This window comes from Betta splendens, chromosome 5, assembly GCF_900634795.4.
Source record: "Betta splendens chromosome 5, fBetSpl5.4, whole genome shotgun sequence".
Lineage (NCBI taxonomy): Eukaryota > Metazoa > Chordata > Actinopteri > Anabantiformes > Osphronemidae > Betta > Betta splendens.
The window spans coordinates 20120516-20138192 of NC_040885.2; the positions used below are offsets into that span (position 1 = coordinate 20120516).

The 17677-nt window shown below is 47.0% G+C and overlaps 1 protein-coding gene across 6 annotated transcripts in view; it reads left to right on the forward strand.

The window, feature by feature from the left end:
• LOC114855179 (metabotropic glutamate receptor 7) overlaps positions 1-17677 on the forward strand; it is a 127165-nt gene that overhangs the window by 45665 nt on the left and 63823 nt on the right. For all 6 annotated transcript variants that reach the window (XR_008694803.1, XM_041070784.2, XM_029150102.3 and 3 more), the window contains exon 2: positions 672-888. Coding sequence is in view for 5 of the 6 variants with exons in the window: in XM_041070784.2 (XP_040926718.1) it covers positions 672-888 (217 nt within the window). In the remaining variant the exon portion in view is untranslated. The remainder of the gene's footprint in view (positions 1-671; positions 889-17677) is intronic.

The window sequence follows — 17677 nt, forward strand, 5'->3', positions numbered from 1 at the left end:
AAACAACTAATAGCAACATGCTCCAATGACGATCAATGAAGCACTGATTCACACTGCGGCGGCACGGTGGTTTCCTGTGAGAAGGTCCTGGGTTCAATTCCCGGGGTGGACCGGGTGTCTTTCGGTGTGGAGTTTGCATGTTCGCATCTCTCCAGGTTCTCTGGCTTCCTCCAAAACATGCCTTAGGTTGATTGGTCAATCCAGGTTGCCCGCAGGTGAGTGTGAATGGTTGTCTGTAGGTGTGTTGCCCTGGCGACCACTGGCGACCTGTCCAGAGTGTACCCTGCCCCTCGGCTGTAGATAGCTGGGATAGGCACCAGCATCCCCGCGACTCCACATGGGAACAAGCGGTAGAAAATGGATGGATGGATGATTCACACTGAGATCAGTGGTTTGTATTTTTCTGCCCACTGTGTTATGACTGATTGGACGTGTTCATGTACTTGGTTGCAGGTTGTATTGTTTGAGGGCAGAATGAGTTTCTGCTGCATATTTCCAGTGTTTTGACGGATCGAGCCTTTAGCCAACAAAGCGTATCATTTTGACATTGGAGTTGTTGTTTAGACCTGTGTGTGAACTGTTAAGAGAATGTGTTGTTTCGCTGGACACCTGCGTCAAAGCCACCAATAAAAACTGTAACTAACTTATTGTTTCCTTGTTTCCTCATGCAGATCCCTCAGATCAGCTATGCGTCCACGGCTCCGGAGCTGAGTGACGATCGGCGCTACGACTTCTTCTCGCGGGTGGTGCCTCCGGACAGTTTCCAGGCCCAGGCCATGGTTGATATCGTCAAGGCCATGGGCTGGAACTACGTGTCCACCGTTGCCTCAGAGGGCAGCTATGGAGAGAAAGGAGTGGACGCCTTCATGCAGCTCTCCAGAGAGGCAGGTGAGACGATTGGCCCCAGCTGGTTGGGTCGGGTTCCGGACCATGCTATGTGGGTGCTGGTCTGCAGCGTAGGTGTCTGAGGGCACAGCTGTCACCCACAGTGTCAGTACTGAATCAGTAGGTGGTGAAAGTTTTGGAATAATGTAAATTATGAGCATCTGCATGTTTGTTGCAGTTGTGAATGTCAGGGGGAGAAAAGTGACGCCTGAAAGCATCAGAATTAAAGTTGAGTCGCAGAAGCTCAGAAGGGATTAATTAGAGAATATAGTGATGTTGATTGGTCTCTGTATAATCTCATTGACATTTAGAGCAATCTGATGACTCTTCACAACGTGCCCGTCAGGAGGTGTCCTGACATTTATGTGCTGGGGGATTATTAAAGGACACGCTCTGCCAGAGCACAGCAGTTGCCACAAACCTCTTAGCTAAGCCCGTGCCGAGCGCTGCTCATGGCCGGGGCCTTGATCATCGATCGCTGCTGCTTTTTGAACAGTGATTTGATACAATGAATTGCGCAGCGGTCGCTCAGTGTTGCAGTACCTCAAGCAGTGTTCGCCCTCTTTATCCTTGCACGGGTTCTGTGTGAAATCACAGTGTTGCCAGTTTTAATGCTAATCAGCAGATTGGACAAAGGCTTTACGGTTTTTGCCTATAATATCCACACGTTCTTCCACAACTCACATCTTTACCAAAATGAGACACTGGCATCAAAACTTAATACTCCTTTCTAAAAAACTAATTGTTGCAACAAAACCTTACACACTAGCTCAATTTGAATCACCCTTCATATCACCAGCAACACACTGAACTTTATATAAAACACTCAGACTTGCTCAGACTTCTTCTGTAAAAATCAAATGTAACATTTCTCGAATCCACCTCAATGTCTCCGCATGCTTCTTCCACTGCTTGCAGGAGAGTCATGTGTGTGTGTTACTTGCTGATCATATACCTTCCACTGCCTCAGCTGCATTTAGAAAGGGGCTGAAAGGGGGCAGGTATAAAACTGTGAACTGGGTATGAATGTTGAAGCAATCCTGGACCAGAGCTCTACGCTGGAAGCTGACACAAACCTTGGGCTACAGTTGCATGTGGTGCTTGGTACCTAGCAAGAGTAGCCCTCATTTCATCTGATGCACGTCTCACACGGGTCCTCGCAAAGTGTCTAATGTAAGAAAACGTGTGTAGTGTTTCGCAATAGGCGTGTTACAAAATGAAACCAAATTGCAAAGTTGAAAATGTTTAAGCTCTGGTTACACTGTTTTACACTGCGCTACAAGAAGTTGAAGCATTGAGGCTTTGGTCTAAGCATTTGCTTTTAGTGTGTGAGCAATAGGCAAAAACTGTAAAATGTTGAATGAGAACAAAGATGGCGTTGGAGGAAGCTTAGGCCTGAGTCATTTTTTGGCACCAGTTCAATCACAGATCTGATGGTTTCATGATTGGACTAAAGCACCTTCCCCCTGACAGGAAGGAAGGAATCTGTGGTTCACTGCTCCAAAGCCTCCGTCCGCCTGATAGCTCAGTGGCTGGAGCACAGCTGGGGAAGCAGAAGCTCCCAGTTTCGGGCCACGTTTTCCGGCCACCCTGTGTAGCAGTCCACTGCTCCCCCAGGGGCCAGGCACAGGAAAAGTATAAAAAATGAATGACTAATTTTATTACATGCAAGCACAATTTCAGAGCAAGAAACGGAGGAAGCAGGTTGTTGTTGTTGTTGTTGTTGTTGTTGTTGTTTTGGAAAATCCAACCGAGTGTCAGGACCTGTGGCTTGAGGAGGGCCTTGGACAGCATTCTAGCCTCAGGATGCTTTGTAATTACTGCTCCTGACTCTTTAGAAAGTCAGGACAATGGTAGAGGCAAAGATTGTCCACATGTGCCAGAAGTAGAATTCAGTGTCAGCATGTTAAATAAAGCAGTGGCTGGACCCTGTGCCCCAGGCTGTGCTGCATGTGTGGGTTACAGTGGTGTCACTGAAATGGATGATAAACCCCGAAGGAGTCCATCCTTAGGAGGCTGCTCATTGTACGCTTCATTGACTTGCTCCTAAATCCTCTCATTCAGGATGCTATCCAAGAATAGGTGCTGCTCCTCTGCAGCTGATGAGTATCTGACAGAGAAGCTCCATTTAAGTGTGTGCGTGAGAAACATGCACGTTATCTGCAGCTTGGTGACTAATCCACAGTGTATTGATTGCAGGGGTTTACCTCTATCACTTGACAGATGCAGGTCCATGTGTAAATCTACATTGGGCTGAGCGGCGCAGAGGCCTGTAGACCAACAACAGGGAAGGGTTTAAAAGAGCTGCCTGGTTTCAGCTGAGGCCAGGGAACCGAGTGGCGTTCCTCCATCCCACTTAGTGCTGATCATCACCTTAAAGAACCAATTCACCAGATTACAACACAGTGTCCGTGTAGGTAGAACACACAAAACCAGCTCAGTGTGTGGGAACAGTTTCTGGTAATGGCATTCTTTCAGTTGGCCTCTCGCAGTGAGGGAAAACACATCTTCACTGCTTTCTGATGGCTTTGATATGTTTGAAGTATTACAGACAGTGTTCTGTGTGGAGCTGCTCTTCTCTAGCTCTCCTCCAGTTGAAGCCGTCTCACACTCCACTCCTGGTCTCTCAGGTGCTTTCTGACCTGATCTTTCTTTATTCGGCTGCTTCCAGAACAGAGCCTGAGGAACGCGGCCTTATTATCTCTGAATCAGCAGGATGGAGGAGAAAAATGCTGTGAGATATTTGCTTTGTGTTCCTTCAGAGGGTGAAATGCTGACTGGGTTTTTGGGCCTAATGCTGTCTGAACTTGGTATTGGCAGCACACAGAGTAATGTCTCAGAGCTGTTTGTGATGTGGAGCATTGAGTGAAGAGAGCTGGAGAAAATCACACGAGGCGTGAAACAACTACCTGCAGCAAGTATTTACTTTAATTTTAAAGTGCTTTTATGGCTGTGCATCTTGGATGATGCTGATAAGTGTCAGCATTTTAACCACAATCTTGCATCTGACAGCAGGACAGGAGACGCCAGACTCATTTAAAGCACATTTAGCTGTGGCTGCAGCGTGTTTCTGTATCGAGTAATGATTCCTACATGATCCGCAGTGGAGCGCTGAAGTTTCTAATGGCTCGGGTTGTGCTGTCAGGTTTGTTCTGTTATTTCTGTCCCCCATTACTTTCATGTGTCTGATGCTGAAGCTTCTGAAGCAGCGAGGAGCTGATCTGACACCAATAGGACAAGACAAGCCTCAGTCTGCAGGTAACTGGCTGGGAGCAGACCTGCAGCACAGTTGGTTCATGGAATGAGGTTAAATCAGAAGCAGAGGTTCTGCTGGTCCAGCTGTGCTCAGTTATGAGCTCATTAGGAAACCAGCGCCCTGAACCTGGATGTGTAGCCTGGAGATTAGCGACGTGCCATTATGTGGTGACGCCTGTTTCCATGGCGGATGCTCCTCATCCTCCATCTCTTCCTCAAGCAACCATCCCCTCGGCCTGTTTATCTCTGAATTCATTAGGCTGGAAGAGAATTAGACGCAGCACAGCAGCTAATGCAGCATCTAATTTGCCTGTGTGATTACCTGGGAGTCCTGGGTGGATTCAGCAGTCATTTATTAGGCTCCTTGGCAGTGACACGTGCCCATCCCTGTGGTGGGAGCTCAGAGTCTCACCTTACTCCCTCAACGTTGGTCAGGAGTGATTCAGGAAGAGATCAATCAGCTGAAGGAAGTGTGTTCAGGTTGATAGTTCATCACTGCAGACTGGACTAACATTTGCTCAGAGTGCAGCAGGACTATTTTCATCAACATAAGTCCTGCTCCATTTAAAACCCAAATCCATCCTTTCTTCACAGCTGTGTCATAATGATAAACTGAGATCCCTCTCCATCACGCGCATATTGACTTCTCCTTCCGTGACTCGACAGTGACTGATTCCTGAACAAGGCTTTTAAGGCGTTTAATGGCGACCTGCGGGTCTGAATCAAGCAGCTTTAATATTTCAGGGGGTATGTGTTTAGAAGGCAGAAACATTCACTCAGCGTCACGGGAGAAATGATCAAAGCTCTAAAACGCAGCGTTTGCTGGTGTTGATGTCCAGGAATCGTTCAGGAGGCTGCAGGCATGGAAACATGCATCATCGTCAGAACTTTGCAGCAGGTACCTGGTTACGTTCGACTGTGAGTCAGAGGCACAGCTGCTGTGAGTCGTGACTCTGGATTGTAGCAGAACCAACAAGAACCCGATATGGATCTCCTCAAATCAAAGGATTGATTCATTTATGGATCAGATTCTGCAGCTGGTCGCATCTTTGCTCTTCTGTTTCAGAAGAACCCGTGCGGCTGACTTTAAAGGCAGTGATTCATTGAGGTGGCATGAACGAACTTCATTCCTTCATAGAAATGAATAATAATAGATGCTTTGTGGAAACCGGTTCGTTCTAATGTTGGGCCATACTGTAGGTCCGGCCTGTTTCATACAGCACCAAAGTGTGTAAAAATCTGTTTCCATCTGTGTGCTTTAAAACTCTATGTAGCTGTGTGCTCGGTAAAACTTCATTTATCAGTTCATATTCCAGCCTGACAATGAAGTCATAACATCACATATTAGTCGATCCATCACCCTGACACTCGGCACACGACGTTCTGCTCCGCTTTCATCCAGCGCAGGCGATCACAGCTCTTCTGACCAGACTGATGACTTTTTCAGGAACATTTACTGATTTCATTCAAAGCTGGAACGTGATCCTGAAAATTAAGTCACCAGAAAAAGATCAGCAGCACAGTGTTTCTTTGAGCTGTGGGTGGAGGTTCTGACCCGTCTTAACAGACAGGTTCAGGTGGAGCATTCAAACATACAGTAATGCAGCTGATTGTTTTCTGTTGAAACACAAAAGCAACAGCCTTGAGACTCGTTCTTTGCTCTGTTCTGATAAGTTTTATTTTATTGACAATGCCGTTGATGTATGTTAGCACAGAACTACTGCACGCTGCTAGATTGGTGAACCGTGCAGTTGTGTGGAGGTCTTCGGTGTGTGATGTGTCTGTCTGGGACGTGCATGGGGGGCGAGGGGCGCGAGCCACTGCCCGTTTGCATCGCAGTCCGAAGTGCTCTTGGAGAAGGTGAAGGACTGTTGTCGCTCCGGGTTTGTTTTGTTTTTTTTTCTCGTTCGAGCGCGAACAGCAGCTGTCTGTCAGTTACTCCACGTACTCTGCTCCAGTATTTCCCACTCACTCCCAAACACGAGCAGTCAGTGGGACAGTCACTCGCTTTGGTCATTGCCAGACCTTTTTTGTTTTGTAACGAAAGTAATAAAATATTTGCGTCTTTAAAAATTCCTTTGTCTACTCAAAGTGTTTTTGAATGTGTGTGCCTTCATGTGTGTGTTGTATAGCAAGTAAAGTAGTAACAATAATAATGAAATTGCACATACAGTTATTGCACATAACCACACACAACCCACATTTTCCACCTTTTGTTCTGGTGGCTCAGTCGGTAGGGCGTTGGCTTGAGGAGCGGCAGGTCTCAGGTTCAGAGCCCACCAGAGCACCAAGCGGGTGCCAGGCGCCACACTGTGGCTGCCCACTGCTATCCTCAGGGGAGGGGTAAAAATGCAGAGAGTAATTTCCCCAATGTGGGATCAATAAAAGTAAATTATTATTTAATATGAGACAGAGGGCGAGTCAGTGAGTGAGGTGTTTTAATTTTAATTATTTGACCAAAGCCCAAGTGTGGCTGGATGATGAAAATTTACTTATTTGAATAAAAGGCTAAGCTAAAGACTTATCTAATTATAGATATATTATGTTTTATATATATATTATATAGCCCTGCGATGGGCTGGCGACCTGTCCAGGGTGTACCCTGCCTCTCGCCCATAGCCAGGTGGGATAGGCTCCAGCACCCCGCGACCCCGCATATAGGATTAAGCGGTACAGAAAATGGATGGATATATTATATAATATACTAATTTCAAGATTTCAGGCAGGTGCTGTTAGCTCAGTAGGTGGAGTGTAGGACTTTGGAGCAGATGGTCTGTGGTTCAGTCCTGCCACTGTAGCTTATAATAATGTTCTTGTGATTTATTACAGAAATGTTCTTTTTCCTTTATTTGAATATTGTGTAACTGCACTTTTTTTGTTTTGCGCCACTGCCCCTAAGAATGCGCACGACTCTGGCTTGGACAGCTTCGGTTCAGCGATAGTAAATAGTGATTTAATCCATTGCTTAGTCACTTGCTGGCTTCTTGTGCAGTGGATTTAAAGCTGCATCAGGAACCAGGGTTATTTCTTTGGTTCTGTCACCAGGTTGGAGGCTCAGAAACAACGTGTTCATACTTTTACAGTTCTCTCAGTTCCTGCAAAAAAAACCAAACATAAAAAAATAAACATAAAAACATAAACCAACATGTGATCAGTCTTAAACATAGTCCCAAAAGCAACTTCCTGTTTCAGTTCTTGTGTGCAATTAGTGTAATAGTGTTCACTTGTGTTTTAGTTTAGTATTTAAGTCCTAGTTTGTGTCCAGTGTGAAAACACTGTTCCCTCCAGGCGGGTTCGGTGTTTCACCAACAGCAAGCCATGGGTCACCCCTGATATTAAAGCTCTGCTAAAGGAGAAGAAGAGAGCATTTAAATCAGGGGACAGGGAGGAGCTGAGGAGGGTGCAGAAGGAGCTGAGGAGGAAAATCCGTGAGGGGAATTCCAGCTACAGGAGGAAGATGGAAAAGCAGCTGCAGCAGAACAATGTCAGTGAGGTGTGGAGGGGCCTGAAAACCATCTCAGGCTTCAAAGCTCCACACCCACAGGCTGAGGGGGACCTGAGCTGGGTCAACGAGCTGAACTCATACTTTAATAGGTTTGACCAAGCACCCACTCACACCTCCCAGCAGCTGCCTCCGAACCTCTTGTCACCTCATACCACTGGATTACCAGCCCCCACAGCCCTTCACACCTTTACGCAAAGCCCTCTACCCTCAGCCCTGACGACTGGTAACTCATCCCAACAACACCCCCTCATTTCACACCACACTGAGACACTTCCTCAACCCCTCACTTCACACCACACTGAGACACTCCCTCAACCCCTATCCTTCTCCAGCACCCAGGTGAGAAGTGAGCTCAGAAAGATCAAGGCCAGGAAAGCAGCTGGACCAGACGGCATCAGCTCCAGACTCCTAAAGTCCTGTGCAGGCGAACTGTGTGGAGTTATGGAGCATGTCTTCAACCTGAGCCTCAAGCTGAGGGTGGTACCACAGCTCTGGAAGACCTCCTGCGTGGTACCAGTGCCCAAGACACCGCACGCCAAAGACCCCAGCAGCTTCAGACCAGTGGCTCTGACATCACACCTGATGAAGACACTGGAGAGACTGGTCCTGGGTCACCTCCGCTCTGCGTTGGGAACCTACCTGGACCCGTTGCAGTTCGCCTACCGACATGGCATAGGAGTAGACAACGCGGTCATCTTCCTCCTACATCGAGCTCTTTCCCACCTAGAGAAGCCCGGCAGCACTGTGAGGATCATGTTCTTTGACTTCTCCAGTGCCTTCAACCCCATCCAGCCGATGCTTCTGAAACACAAACTGGAGGAGGCTGGTGTTGACCTTCATCTGACGGAGTGGATTATGGACTATCTCACAAACAGGCCTCAGTTTGTGAGAGCCAGGGACTGTGTGTCTGACACCCTGACCTGCAGTGTGGGGGCCCCACAGGGGACTGTACTGGCCCCTTTCCTTTTCACCCTCTACACGTCAGACTTCAGGCACAACACGGACAGCTGTGTTCTGCAGAAGTTCTCTGCATCGTCATCATCGGTGATCAGTCCGACAATCGCAGAGTCATCAGAGTACAGAGGACTCACTCAGAACTTTGTGGACTGGTGCCAGCGGAACCACCTCCTGATCAATGCAGGGAAAACGAAGGAGATGGTGGTGGATTTCCGCAGACAGCAGCCTGCTGTCATCCCACCGATGCACATCCAGGGAAGGGACATTGAGAGAGTGGACTCTTACAAGTACCTGGGAGTGAATCTGAACAATAAACTGGACTGGGCTCATAACACGGATGCACTGTACAGGAAGGGTCAGAGCAGACTCTCCCTGCTGAGGCGACTGTGGTCTTTTGGAGTGAGAGGGCCACTCCTGAAGACCTTCTATGACTCTTTGGTGGCATCAGCCGTCCTGTACGGTGTGGTCTGCTGGGGCAGCAGCATCACAGTAAGGGACAGGAAAAGACTGGACAGGATCATCAAGAAGTCCAGCTCTGTTCTGGGCTGCACTCTGGACACGGTGCAGGAGGTGGGTGAGAGAAGAGTCCTGGCTAAACTCACATCCATCATGGACCAGGACTCTCACCCACTGGAGGACTCACTGTCTGCTCTGGAGAGCAGCTTCAGTAGCAGACTGATCCACCCTCGCTGTGTAAAGGAGAGATATCGTAGATCCTTCCTACCTGCTGCTGTCAGACTGTATAATCAGAACTGTTGACCACATCCCACCACAGTCACTCACCCACTGCATCAGTGGTTTATATAGCAACCTGCTCGGCACAATATTTGTGTAAATCTGTGAACAATCATGTATATTGTTACCGGCACAAATCTTATACCCATTACTGTGCAATAACCCTGCAATGACCTCATACTCACTCTAACTGTACTGTACTGTACTGCTTTGTACTGTGCCAACACAAACTGTTCTGTACCTGTATTCTCTCTCGTCTGTACTGCTGTTGTGAGAGGTAATTTCCCCACTGCGGGACTATTAAAGATTTTCTTATTCTTATTCTTAACTGGCCTCAACCCCAGGCCCCAGTGAAAGAGCCCACGCCCGGCTCTAAATGTATGTGGCTAAGTATGAGGAACTTTGGGAGATAGCCAATTCTCCGAGGGGTCCAGCAGGCAGAGCCATCAATGGGAAGGCTCCGTCTACTGGCCCCCCCGGAAGGAGCCCCCAGATTCCTGGACGAGTGTGTATGGCTAATGCAATTAAAACTGCAGAGCATCCCACTTGGGAGGGACGGAACCACTTCCCGGTAGCACCGGTCCCTCCATCAGCAGGATGCCCCTTGCAGACCTAAGTGGATGAATGTGGAGAAATGTAGTTGGGAAGCAGAGCTCCAGGGTTCGCAGAGCCAGGTTCCCGACTGGCTCTGCTACCCATCCCACCGCCCCCCACAACCCCCAGCCAGGAAGAGACAGCAGAGACCCAGGGACCGCAGTACTACTGCCCAGGCGCCACACGCAGCACAGCCAGAGCCATCCTCACCCTTCTTTCACACTTACCCATTCTCTCGCTCAAGTATGCCCATGCTCGCCCCGTGTAGTGCTACACTCAAACCCACACACATACTCTGCGGTTGTGCATTGAGGGCCAACCTCCACCCAGGGCCCAATGAAGGTTGTAGCCTGAGTAGTCGCCAGTAGCTCTGGCCCCGACGCACATAGTAGCTTTTAAACAGCGTTTGTACTGCGCCAAACTTAGAAAAAACTATACAAAAGCTGTGTACAGGTTGTGTACACTAATACTACTAACAAAACACTGGAGGAAAAAAAACTTAAATAAGTGAAGAAAGTAATAAATAGAAGTAAGTGGACAGGAGCTGTTGTGACCAGCAGCCAGCTCGACCAGCGCCGGACAAAAAACAAATTTTAGCAGAATGCACTGCGAAGAATGAGTAAACTGTAGTGTAATATACCATGTAGGGATGCTAAATTATGCTCTAACACTACACTGTTAAGTTTAACATGATAAACACATTTTAGACAGAACTGTAAAACAACAAACAGCTAAGCAACTTGATTATGACGCCGTAATTGCCGCTAATAACGCTATCGTTCATCATTCGGAAGCAGCAAAGTAATATCATTGACATAATCTTCACCATAACATTACCTCTGTGTTTGTCGAGTTATTCCTTTTCTTTTTCTTGTTTCCTCCCCTGGGCACCAGACACCTTAGAGCGTTTTGACATATGGTTGTTGACCTATTAAAAAATGATCAACGTGTAGCAGGTAAAGTCGGATTATTCGGAAGAAAGGGCAGACATCTTAGGCAAGTAGGCTCTATTAATATTACTGCTACTAATCAGTAGGCTGTGTTGCTATGCAGTTAAATTAATGTGGTGGGCTTATTCTTTTCTGAAGTCTAGTTTTACGAACAGTGGACGTTGAACTTTTTTTTTCTTCCTTCTGGCACCCCTGGATGTATGGCGCCCTTAGCATTAGCCTATACTGCCTATGCCACGAGCCAGCCCTGTTCTACGTTAAGTGTCTCAACTTTGTTCCCAGACCTCGAGACCTTCATCTTCCTCATCGTCGTTTACATCCCACCACAGGGCAGCTCAGTGAAGACAGTGGAGATGACAGTGGACTTCAGGAAGGACTCAACCCCCCGTCAGAAGGAGGGTCGGCTGCCACCTTCAGGCTCTCCAGGAGCTGCGCATCTCCAGGACCAAGAGACAAGCAATCAGGACTGTCTCACCCAGGACATGAACACTTTCAGCCCTTCCCCTATAGCAGGAGGCTCTTGTCAGACCATCTTCTTCCCCACAAAGCTTTTTTTAATTCTGATTCTGATAAAGGTCAAATGGGGCCAGTGTGACTGCTCATCTTATTTTAGTCAGTGAATGCAACTCATTTTACATCACGCAGGCTTTGGTTAGTCTGTCTCCAGGCAGAGGTGAGCGAGGCCAGACGGTCCAGATCCTCCCCAGATCAGAGTCTCCTGCCTGCACTTTCACCTTTATCCAGTTTAAAGGCTGGACGTTTGGTGTTACTGTACAAACACTCCAATGAAGCAGAGTGAAAACATCAGTGAGAGATGCTGTTAGAGAAGGACAGACCAAAGGTATGTGCTGACTCAACATTCCCTCCAGTTTGCATTTTATCAAATAAATGCCTATATTAAATTTAAATTCAGTGGAACATTTATGCATCTGTCCTTCTGTTCCGTTCTCTCCAGTTCTCATCAATTATTGGTGCTGCCTTGTGAATCTTTGAGGTGGCTACAGGGCTAACTGATACTAACAGAGAAAGAGCTTGCACTGTGTGCCAACATAGATAGATTAGATAAGACAAAATATTATTAATCCCATGATGGGGAAATTCTTGTTTGCAGCAGCAATGAATCACTGAACAAAAACAAAAACAGTATTAACTGTGCAAAAAAACAACAACAATAAAACAAGGTACTTGACTAAACTTAAAATCCCCAAGGATATATCCATACATCCAATTTCCATCCATCCATCCATCCATTTTCCAAGCCGCTTATTCCCATATGTGGGGTTGCGGGTGGTGCTGGAGCCTATCCCAGCTTTCTATGGGCGAGGTGCGGGGTACACAATGGACAGGTCGCCAGTCCATCGCAGGGCAACACACAGACAGACAACCATTCGCGCACACACTCACACCTACGGGCAATGCAGAGTGACCAATCAACCTAACGCATGTTTTCGGACAGTGGGAGGAAGCCGGGGAACCTCCCACGAGAGAACTCATGCACCACTGTGTCGCCACTACATCCAATTTATGAATGCTAAAAAATATTACGAGGTATTGCACATATGTGGGAAAATTTGTGTTTGTCATGAGATGCTGTGCCTCTGACTGAGGGTCGTTCCTGGGGGGTCATCAAGCATTTGGTTATTAAATGGTGGGGGTTTCACTGTAGTGACCATGGGAACATTGTTAAAGAAAGTAAAGGGGGGTTTACTGCACTCATGTATATCAAAGACCAGTCAACAGCTAATGTGGGGGTTTGTAACAGGGTATAAATACAGGTCTTGTGTCCTCAGGCCTTCAGTGGATACTTTGTACATAGTGAGATGTGCCTTACGTCTTAGATGTAATTGTGATCCACTCCATGTCGACATGAGAGTAAACTTTGAGATGATTCATCACACTGATGATCTCGGTTGATTTCTTTATAAGAAGATTTCCACAACACATTAAGTACAAACTGAAGAATATTAGGGATTTTTCACATTGGTATTGTGATAATATTGGTATTGTAATGACACAGCAATGGATGAGTAAACTATGTAGTTACTCTGTGTAACACTGCAGTGATGTACTGTATAGTCTGATGGCTGTGGGGAGGGATGACCTGAGGTAGCTCCTTCCTGCTCTGGGGGTGTAACAGTCTGGTGCTGAAAGAGCTGCTCAGAGTCTCAGAGTTAGCTCAGCTTTTCAGAATGTGAAAATAAATTCATCTGAGAAACAAACTGCAAATTTATTTCAGCTTGTCGTTAACTCCCTTTCTATCATAGTTTCCATGTTAATATGTTTTCACCTGAATAATCTGACGTCATAACAAAGCCCAGGACCAGATTTTGGATTAAAGTAAAAAGCTACACTAGTGGAGTATTCATCCAATTCATCCTTAGCGCAAATACTGTCAGTGCAGATTTCCCATGAGGCCGTGCTGCAGGGGAGATGCATCATACATGAAGGGTGGAGGACTGGATAAGGGCAAAGCCCATCGTAGCTGAGGGAGATATTTGTGCCTGAGGGCTTTGGCTCATTAGAGATGATGAATGGAGAGAAGTCTGAAGCTCAGAGAAGCAGAAGAGTCCCTCCCCCCACAGCTCTGCTCATGTCCTCTGTCCTCCCTCTCACTCATACACTAGAGCTTCACAGCATCCAGTCTGATCCATAGTGTCTGAAAGGCCCAGAGTATCCTCAGCCCCTGCTTTCATCTAATGACACACCACACACAGGACCAGTCACGCTGGTGCCCACATTTATCCAACATGTTGGACTGGAATCTAACATGAAGCATGACGTCACAAGCAGTTGGTCACATGAACTGTCCAGAACACAGGGGTTCCACATGTGGTTCCTGAGACAGCGTCAACAATCCAACACTCAATCTCAATCATCTTGGTTCAGCTGTTAAAGGACATCCACACACCAGATGTAACCAGCAGTCAGGCTACCAGATGTGGGGCAAAGGGCAGGGTCCTCCTTCAAAGCCCTTCATTCAGAAACCTGCTTACTAACCAGAACTACAGCAGAAATAAAATGAAGGAAACTGAGCTGCTGAATGTTTGAGTTTAAACAAACCTCTGGTAGGTTTAAATAATAAAATGAGCAGTCACACTGGCCCCATTTGACCTTTATCAGAATCAGAATTAAAAAAAGCTTTGTGGGGAAAAAGCTGCTCTGACAAGAGCCTCCTGCTATAGGGGAGGGGCTGAAAGTGTTCATGTCCAGGGTGAGAGGGGTCGACAGCCCTGATTGTTTGATTGCTTGTCTCTTGGTCCTGGAGATGCACAGCTCCTGGAGAGCCTGAAGGTGGCAGCCGATCCCCCTTCTGACGGGGGGTTGAGTCCTTCCTGAAGTCCACTGTCATCTCCACTGTCTTCAGAGCACTGAGCTCCAGGTTGTTAGCGCTGCACCATGACACCAGACTAGCTATCTCACTCCTGACTCATCTCCGTCAGAGATGAGGCCGATGAGGGTGGTGTCATCAGCAAACTTCAGGAGTGTGACAGACTGGTGTTCAGATGTGCAGCTGTTTGTGTACAGGGAAAATAAAAGGGGTGAAAAGACACAGCCTTGGGGGGATCCAGTGTTGATGGTTCGGGAATCAAAAACAAACTTACCCAGCCTCACATAGTGCTGCCTGTGAGTGAGGAAGTCTGTGATCCACCTGCAAATCCACTTCTTCCAGGTCCTCACAACCGGCTTGCAGAGTTTTAATTTCTGCCTGTAGGCTGAAATCAGGTGCACCATGATGTGGTCGGATAGGCCCAGCGCAGCACGGGGGGCGACACGATAAGCCTAAGGCATCTGGGTTTGTTCGTTATACCCTCAGAATCTCCTCAGCCAGCGCTCGCTGGGAAGCATGCACGTTGCCCTGTGGTGGGATGTAAACGACAATGAGGAAGGTGAAGGTCTCGAGGTCTGGGAACAAAGTTGAGACACTTAACGTAGAACAGGGCCGGCTCATAGCATAGGCAGTATAGGCTAATGCTAAGGGCGCCATACATCCAGGGGTGCCAGGAGGAAGAAAAAAAAGTTCAACGTCCACTGTTCGTAAAACTAGACTTCAGAAAAGAATAAGCCCACCACATTAATTTAACTGCATAGCAACACAGCCTACTGATTAGTAGCAGTAATATTAATAGAGCCTCCTTGCCTAAGATGCCTGCCCTTTCTTCCAAATAATTCGACTTTACCTGCTACACGTTGATCATTTTTTAATAGGTCAACAACCATATGTCAAAACGCCCTAAGGTGTCTGGTGCCCAGGGGAGGAAACAAGGAAAAGAAAAGGAATAACTCGACAAACACAGAGGTAATGTTATGGTGAAGATTATGTCAATGATATTACTTTGCTGCTTCCGAATGATGAACGATAGCGTTATCAGCGGCAATTACGGCGTCGTAATCAAGTTGCTTAGCTGTTTGTTGTGTTACAGTTCTGTCTAAAATGTGTTTATCATGTTAAACTTAACAGTGTAGTGTTAGAGCATAATTTAGCATTCCTACATGGTATATTACACTACAGTTGACTCATTCTTTGCAGTGCATTCTGCTAATTTTTTTTTTTTTTTGTCCGGCGCTGGTCGAGCTGGCTGCTGGTGACAACAGCTCCTGTCCACTTACTTCTATTTATTACTTTCTTCACTTATTTAAGTTTATTTCTCTAGTGTTTTGTTAGTATTATTAGTGTACACAACCTGTACACAGCTTTTGTATAGTTTTTTCTAAGTTTGGCGCAGTACACATGTTATAATAATTGCTGTGTACGTCCCACCCTCTGCTAACGCTGACACCGCTTCTGAGACCCTGCTCTCAGTCACCAGCAGGCTGCAAAAACAGCACCCACAGACCCTCTTCCTGATCTCTGGGGACTTTAACCACGCACCTCCTTCAGCTGCTCTGCCCACATTCACCCAGTATGTTACCTGCCCCACCAGAGACAATAAAACACTGGACTTATTCTACGCCAGCACCTAGAGGCCTATACTGCATCCTCCCTCCCACCGTTGGCCTCGCTCACCTCTACCTGGAGACAGAGTAACCAAAGCCTGCGTGATGTAAAATGAGTTGCATTCACTGACCCACCTGTCAGTCTTCGTCAGTGATCACGAAGCTGCAGGATTCAGAATCAAAAGGCAACGAGACTTGATTGATGGCTTCTGTTGGCGATCATTAATTGAGGGAGGGCAGGGGGGAGGAGACAGGACACGCTGCCCCAGTTTGCCTGTCAGTTGGTGCCTTGAGTTCCTTACACACAGTGTGGATAGTTGGACTCAGCTTAAGTGTTTTGGCTTATTGTGTGCAGATGTGAGGGACGGATCTTCGATCACACCCATGGTACCGGTTAAATGTTGGGACGTGAGTCCAATGCAGTATTATGTGAGAGCTGGTGGGGGGGCAGACCCAGCAGAGTGGCAGAGCACATGTGGGAACAAAAGCAGAAGCAGAAAGACACAGCAGTCGTGTTTTAATCATTTCAGCTCAGGAAAATTTCCTACTGTGAGAAATGTTCTTATTCCTTTTCTTGGCGCCTCAACATTAATATTTCACAGTTCAATCTCACGGATGCTAGTTGTGATACAGCACACTCAGCATCTCAGCTTTAGGAGTCAGGACCAGCATTTAGCTCAGTGCTGGTTCCAACAGGAACCAAGTGAGCAGACGTTTACGTCCGACCGCCCAAAAGTGAGCTCTGAAACGCAGCAGCTGAACCACTGCTGGTCCCGGGCTCAGCTGGCAGGAAGCACAGGCCCAGGGTCCATGGTTCGACCCACGTCCGCGTTCTGCTCAGCGTTTTGTTTTTGCCCTGCCTTCACCTGCTCAGGGCATCGAGGTAAATCACTTTTACTTCTGGCATCCTGGAATCCTCCTGTTCATCCGCCTGCTTCTCTATCTGGCTCTCACAGATGGAGGAGTCACTCAGGCTCTAACGTGACTGATGAAAAGTCTTATGTTCATCATTGTGACCAAGTTCCGTTTTAACGTTAGCAGCTGAAACACGACTACCTGTGTTTACACTGAAAACCTGTTTGATGGCCTGGAAATTGTGACTAAGTGCTGTGAAGTGCAGAATGTAAATGCTTGACCCGGAGGTGACCAGCGCCACCGTCTGCGTATCGCTAACAAGCACCGTCAGCCTGTTACACTCACTCGCTTCTTCTCCCACTGAATACAAATGCAGCTCTTTGATATTCTGCTGATGGCCTGAGTGTAAAGGGCTGATGATGAAAGTGTCTCCATCTTTTACTGATTCATCCACTCTCAAAGCAAACCATTTATAACTTATTTGATCCAACACTGTAAAATATTCATGATGTTTCTACATATTTCTCCAGTTTTGAAGAGCCAACACCAAAGACTTTGCAAATGACGTGGTTTCAGGCTCAGTGTTTGAACGATTTGGATCAGATTCCGACTTAATTCAATCAACTTTCTCAAGTTCTTAATTTAAAATTGACCCACAGGCAAACTGCACGTTTGTCCTGGTTGGCATACGAAGAATCTGATGTGGAATCATTTTCTCAGCTAAGTTAAATGTGTTGGTTCAGATTTGCAGATTTTGCTGAATCAGGGCTAAGACATTGTGTGTGTGAACACTGGAAGCAGACAAACACCGTTACATGGATGCTTGATTTGTATTATTCTATGTTTTTCTTTATGTAACGTAATCCAGCTGCAGTTCACTGTTTGTGCTTGTTGCCTCATGACACCAACGCAGAGGTTTAATCAATAGAACAGTGAGGTGTGGTCGGGTGACGTGTGGCTGAGTCTGCTGCCAGCCTGCTCCTCTGACTTCACCGTTGGTGTTAAA